Source organism: Trachymyrmex septentrionalis, unplaced genomic scaffold (genome assembly GCF_001594115.1).
Source record: "Trachymyrmex septentrionalis isolate Tsep2-gDNA-1 unplaced genomic scaffold, Tsep1.0 scaffold19, whole genome shotgun sequence".
NCBI classification, from domain to species: domain Eukaryota; kingdom Metazoa; phylum Arthropoda; class Insecta; order Hymenoptera; family Formicidae; genus Trachymyrmex; species Trachymyrmex septentrionalis.
The window spans coordinates 1,404,681-1,411,594 of NW_017305071.1; the positions used below are offsets into that span (position 1 = coordinate 1,404,681).

The window sequence follows — 6,914 nt, forward strand, 5'->3', positions numbered from 1 at the left end:
ATATATATATATATATAAATAGCATTATTAAAAAATTCAGAAATTGGTTATAAATAAAATGCAATATAATTTCTGATTCTAGTTTATTAACAACAAATATTACAGATTTAGTTTACGATTGTTTATATATTTATTTAAAACTAATTGAATATGTTTCTTACACTACATTACATTTATAGGTTGCTTCAGACTGCAATTTTATTAATAATTACTTATATGGAATGCAAGTTTATGTAAATGGCTATAAATAAATAAATAAATTTATGTTTATGTAAATGGATATGTTATATACAGACGCGAGTTTCACAAGATGCATGATAGTAACTGAAATAAACATGAACAAAAAATACGCAAAGTGTAGCGTTATTTACCGATGCATGACGGTTAAACTATATGCACATGCAATTTGTACATAAAGACCGGATAGTGTGCTTTTTAAAACGCTTCATAAACATGCATTCTCTTGCAAGCTACATAGTGAAGAAAAAAGAGACTTTTTGTATTTTTTTCACGACACGTTTATATAACTAATTTATAATAAACCGCTGATGACTTTTATTTCGATATATTTATTATTTAATATAAAATCTTATCGTCATATCAAAAAACATAAAACAAAATATTTTTTAATACAAAACTATATTTAAAAAATCTCTTAAAATATAATTAAAACATAAAAATATTTTAGATAAACTTATAAAATATAAAATATTTATGAAAACTTGATAAAAAGACAAATATAATATATAATACAATTATGTACAAGTATGTAAAGTCTGCATTTAATCAGTACGATATTTAGACAAAAATATTTCTAATTTAGATTTAAATCAAAATAACAAATGAATGATTAATTTGGACAATTTCATTCATATTTTCAAGTACCTTTCGATTATTTAAAATTTAATAAATTGACAATAATGAGTGCATTTAGCGAAAAAAATCGCTCACTGAGCGGTTTTTTTTGGTCAATGCAGCCAATGATAAAACCAAATTTTATTAATTAGCATCAAATCACAGATTTTTAAAAGATCAAATCACAATTTTTATATTTACAAAAATATATATATTTAGCACAATTACGCTCCTAAAAAAAAACCATTTATTCGATTAATACGTGCAAAAGACTCCAACAATTTACTGATACTCTGTATTCGTAGAAAGCGAATTATTTACAGAAATCCTTGGGGTGCCAATCATAGTAACACATTCCATAAGTACCTACTCATTTTTCAAATCACCATTTTCATTATGATCACATTTCACTAATAGAATACTGTGTCCTTAATTGCGAACCTCTATCCACTTTGATAAATTTTCTTGTTAAAATAACTTTATTTCTCAGAAACACCGATAACACAGAAACTACGTTTGTGTCCATAGATTTGAAAAAAGTTCCATCCAGCAAAAGTTAAAATTTGATTACATAATACCGCGTACCACTGAAATGTTCGTTGCAAAAAATGACCATGTCAATATTATCAGAATTTTAACTGTGTTCCAGTTTCACGATATTCTACAAAAATCAAAAATCATTTTAATATATAGATAAAATAGCTCTATTCAATTGATTATTTTATTAATCTTTTAATCCCTATCGATCTCTTTCTTTTTATAAATCTATAATTAATATATTTAAATATATAAAACAATATGCATTTAATTAATAATAAAAAATCGCATTATTTTATCAACATTTAATCAACATTTTTTCTAAAAGATTACGCAGTCAATCTAAAAAATTATTCTATATTTTTTATTATCTCAACGCAAGAAATTGATTGTTTTTCATTTAGTGATATTCCATATTACAATAAAGAAAGAACGATACTTGTGTTGGCTTATGTCCTTAAATAGAAGAGTATCTCTTATTCAATTTTACCACGATTTCTATTAGACGTCTTATACATCAATAAAAAACTCATATATCATCGGTCAACCTTCAACTCACTTAACTTCAACAATTCGCTTAATAAAGAGCAATTTTACGCATCAATAAAAATGAGTTCACGATAAATGTAGTCAATTAATAATGTATAGTATTATCGTTATTAAAATTTTATTTAGAAAAACATTCTTACTAAAAACATATTTTTAATTAAAATCCAATTTTTAAAATTATAATTTACAAATTATTTTTTTTTAGAGTTATTTATTTATTTTAATGGATTAAAAAATGATAAAGAAAATAAGATAAAAATTGATATGATAAAAAAAAACAAACTCTGAAGTCAAATATAATCTGATAAAATAAAAAAAAATATTTACAGTTTAGTTTTGCAGCTTTGGATATAAACTTATAAAGTACCCCCAAAGTTATTGCATTTTCTTGAAAAAAAAACGGTAATAAAAATAAAAGAAAGACTAATAAAGTAGTAAAATAATTACAAAATAAATAGTATTTTTCAATAAAATTCTATTCAATAAAATCTTTAATTTATATTCCTTTAGATATAGAACGTTTATGTCAATTTGTTTTATATTATATCAATTAAGAATGTTTTATATTATGGAAATCATCTTCTATATCTAATTTATAATCTCCAATCGTGTTTTATTATTTATATATCGAATCGGATATACACAATAAATATTATAAATTAAAAGAAAATATTGTATATGTTTTCTTATTAAAAAGTTAAATTAAATTTAAAAGTCATTTATCTGAGATAAATGTATTTAAAATACATACAAAAATATTATTCCAACTTCTAACTTTGAACATGATTGATGCATCTCTTACGTAATTGGCTTATTAAAAAAATTTAAGTAATGGAAAATGCCATTTGACCTCCAATCCAATTTATTAAAAGAAATGACACTATATATTAATATTATATATAGTATATTAATATGAATATGTTTACGAAGTACGATAATGCGCACTATTCTCTCAAGAAGATAGATAAATTATCTTTGACTTCATATTTGCGCATTCTCAAGGTTATTAATCTTATCGCATTTGACGCATTTGTCACACTGACGCTCGTGTTGCACGACAGTCAGTAGTAGAATTTCACTCATGGTGCACGTATCACATCGCCTGTTAATACGTTGAGTTAACCATTTCTATTTCCAGTTAGACAATATTTCTAACAACAATTGACTAAACTATTATAATAATGTAATTAGTAATTTTGTGCTTCTTCTTTTTCTGTGACATTGACAATACTTTAACAATCAAATGTGAACATCGTTTCATCAATCTGAAATAAAAACTCTCTGTTGACAATAATCAGAAAATCTAATAATAAAAAACGTTTTCTTCTTGCACAACTAATTTGGAAATCTTTGGAAATCACGATGGAGTTTTCTACTTTGCTTCTGACTATTTTAACAGCGATTATTTGTTTATATTATTTTGTTCTGAATAAGTTTAAATCATCTTACTTTAAACAACTGAACATTCCTCATTTGCGACCGATTCCAATATTGGGTAACATGACGCCTTATGTTTTTCGACGTATATCTCATATGGAACTTCTACAAAAAATGTATAATCTCTTTCCGGACGCAAAGTTTTTCGGCCTCTACAATTTTTTAACGCCGATCTTCGTTATTCGTGATCCAGATTTGATTTCCACGATCGCTATAAAACAATTTGATAACTTCTGCGACCACCAAGGCTTTGTCAACGAAATTCTTGACCCAATAGCTGCCAAAAATCTGTTTAACCTGCAAGGGGATCACTGGCGCGAAATGCGAAAACTTCTTAGTCCCAGTTTCACATCCAGCAAGATGAAGATGATGTTTGAACTTATGTGCCAATGCGCTGAGAACTTAACCAATTTTGTGACAACGCAGTCCGGAGAAACGGCCAAAACGAATAATATGAAGGACTTGCTTTCCAAATACACTAACGACACAATAGCTACGTGCGCCTTTGGTATCGAGGTGGATTCTTTTAAAAATCCAAAAAACGAATTCTTCTCACTTGGCATGGAGGCATTAAGTTTTAATAAACCCTGGATGGCTTTCAAGTTTCAAATGCAACTTAACTTCCCTCAAATTGCGAAACTTTTTAAGCTAAGAATGTTTGGCCCAAGAGTAGAGAATTTTTTCAAAAATGTCGTTGCCACCACAGTGAAAGCCAGAGATGAACAGGGAATTGTTCGCCCAGACATGATTCAATTGATGATGGAGAACAGAAACAATGATAATGGACCTGAGTTCGACATCGATGAAATGACCGCCCAGGCGTTTGTTTTCTTTCTTGGTGGATTTGACTCCATATCAACAGCTATGTGTTTCATAACGCGCGAAATTGGTATCAATCCTGATGTTCAGAAAAAATTAAGAGAGGAAGTCGACGATGTTCTCAAACAGACCAATGGTAAACCTACTTACGAGGCTATTAATCGCATGAAATATTTAGACGCCGTGATAAATGAAACTCAGAGACTGTATCCAATAGCACATTTCCTTGAAAGAAAATGTGTCAAAGAAACCGAATTACCACCAGCAACTCCGGATGGCAAACCAATCGTGGTAAAGCCTGGAGATCGCATATGGTTCCCAGTATACGCTCTGCAACGCGATTCAAAGTACTATCCGCATCCAGATAAGTTCGATCCAGACAGATTCCTTAATGGTGATGTAGACAACTCGGTCTATATGCCATTTGGTATTGGACCCAGAATCTGCATAGGTAATAGATTTGCTTTAATGGAAATAAAAATCATGCTATTCTATTTACTATGGCATTGTGATATTGAACCCGACGTTAAAACTAAAATTCCATTGACACTCAAAAAGAAAACTATAGCGTTATGGGCTGATGGAGATTTTTGGTTAAAGTTACGACCGAAGAAATCGAAGATTCCTGTTACACCATGTTTATCAAATGGAGAACAGACTAGAATTGAGGGACAGTAATAATGCATATTTACAATTTGTTTCAAACATAAAATTATATATTTAATGTTGACCATTTAAATTATAATGAGAGCTCTTTTTCTAAACATCTAACAAAATTTACCTTTCTCTTAATTAAATATACAAAAAATTAAAAGTTTTAGAAATGTTATTATTTTAAATATGCATTGTTATTTTTTATAAACAAAGTGAAATCAAAATTTCTCAACATTTAAAATATTATTACAAAAAACACAATAACTCTGATACTATTAGTATAAATAAACAATTTTTTTTTAGTGTCTTCATATATATAAATTCGATAAATTTTGTAAATAATAATAAATATTGATGTTTTGCATTATATATTATATTAATGTTGCACTTTATGTTTTGAAGAACATAAACTTGTTAGATTTTTTTAGTTAATATATCTACATAAAGAAAATTTAAAACATGTAATAATAGTATACAAAATGATATTAAGTAATACAATACTTGATGTTAAATGTTTTAGTTTAGTGAATTCCTTAAACTGAATGTATCAAAAAATAAGCAACTTATTTAAATTATTATCAATTTACAAATTATTATCACTTATCACTTTTACAAATAGATATATGTAAAGGATTTGATCTAATTGTAGCAATATTTTTTAGTTCAATCTAATTTTACGATAAATAAAATATTTCAATAAAAAGTTCGTTCAAAATGAGAAATCATTATTTTCAATTACAATTTAAAAAGAGATTATTAATTTTTGTATCAGTAAAATTATCTGATATTGTTTCAATAATTTACAGTCTTAATTATACATTGGAGAGATTAGGGCTCGTTGACACAGTTTTTATAATTTCAGCATTAGTTTTTTAAACAACTAATTATGATTAAAATGTACTATAACATAATGTAATAGAATAAAGAGAATTTTTCGATATATTTTTATGCTAGGAATGGTTCTGTATATTGTCTAGTTACTTTGTAGTAAGTAAAATATGAACTTGCTGCATTATATAGTGCTTGCCCCGATAATTCGATAAATTTTAATTGATACATATCATGATGTAAGTTGCATCTAGAGCAAATTAATCCGTATTAAATTAATAAAAAAAAATTGTAATAGAAATAGAAAATAGAACGCTATGTATTTCTTAATAAACTGTATCATTTAAATGTATATTACAAAATATATGTATAATGTAAGGGAATAATGTAATTATGAATAATGCAATTAATTATTGTATTACTAAGTATTATTAAGTATTGTATTATAGAATAAATAATGAATAAAAATTGATATAAAAAATAAAATTATTTAATCAATAAATAAAAACACGTTTAGATAATGTTACATACTGCTAGAAATGTTATTGCTATTAAAAAAAATTAACTTGCTCTATTTTTATTTCAAAATGTATTTGATATATTAATTTCAAAATCAATTAACTAAATGACTCTAATTTTATCTATTTAACAAAAGCGACAATGCCATGTATTGATATAAACTTATATAAATACACCAAAAGAAATATTCTGCCGATAAGCAGGGAATTCCACTTAGCATTTCCTCTAAGCAAAAAATTTTACATTAATTTTACATTAATAATGCGTTTATAACAGGTATTCATTTATAAAAATGAGAGCACATGAGCTAAATTAACACATGAGCTGATTAAAAATTAATTCCTGTATAGAAAATTTTATTAATAATAACTCAAATAACCTTTTTAAATAAAAGGATATACAAAATACTAGCGACACGCTTATTTGTTAGGAGAAGCTTGTCATTTACAATACGCGTGCATGTCAGTACATGTAAGACATTTTTCTAGTATTGAGAGGATTGCAATCCAGCACTTTATACAAAATTATTATAATTACTTATATAAAATTCTTTACTTTGTAGAGTATTCTCTCGTGAGGTCATATATAAGTAGAAAATCCTCTCATATTAACACGGAACCGCTAAATAGTAGAATATGTGTTTTTTTGGTGAGAATGACAAAGAGCACGTTCAAGGAGAAAAATGTTCAAAGAGAGAGATTTTTTTTATAGTGTCC

The 6,914-nt window shown here is 26.5% G+C and overlaps 3 protein-coding genes across 8 annotated transcripts in view; 2 read left to right on the plus strand and 1 right to left on the minus strand.

The window, feature by feature from the left end:
- The window catches only part of LOC108746866 (dynein heavy chain 1, axonemal-like), a 94,175-nt gene that overhangs the window by 24,306 nt on the left and 62,955 nt on the right, over window positions 1-6,914 (plus strand). The gene's annotated exons all lie outside the window — the stretch shown is intronic.
- The window catches only part of LOC108746869 (thyrotropin-releasing hormone receptor-like), a 33,829-nt gene that overhangs the window by 2,881 nt on the left and 24,034 nt on the right, over window positions 1-6,914 (minus strand). The gene's annotated exons all lie outside the window — the stretch shown is intronic.
- Window positions 3,011-6,914, plus strand: part of LOC108746868 (cytochrome P450 9e2-like) — an 11,210-nt gene continuing 7,306 nt past the window's right edge. Inside the window, exon 1 of one of the 3 annotated variants that reach the window (XM_018483913.1) lies at window positions 3,011-4,179. In XM_018483913.1, coding sequence (XP_018339415.1) covers window positions 3,304-4,179 — 876 coding nt within the window. In that variant the 5' untranslated portion in view covers window positions 3,011-3,303. Of the gene's footprint in view, window positions 4,998-6,914 lie in introns of those variants that run through there. The other 2 variants (XM_018483914.1, XM_018483912.1) reach the window with 2 other exon arrangements.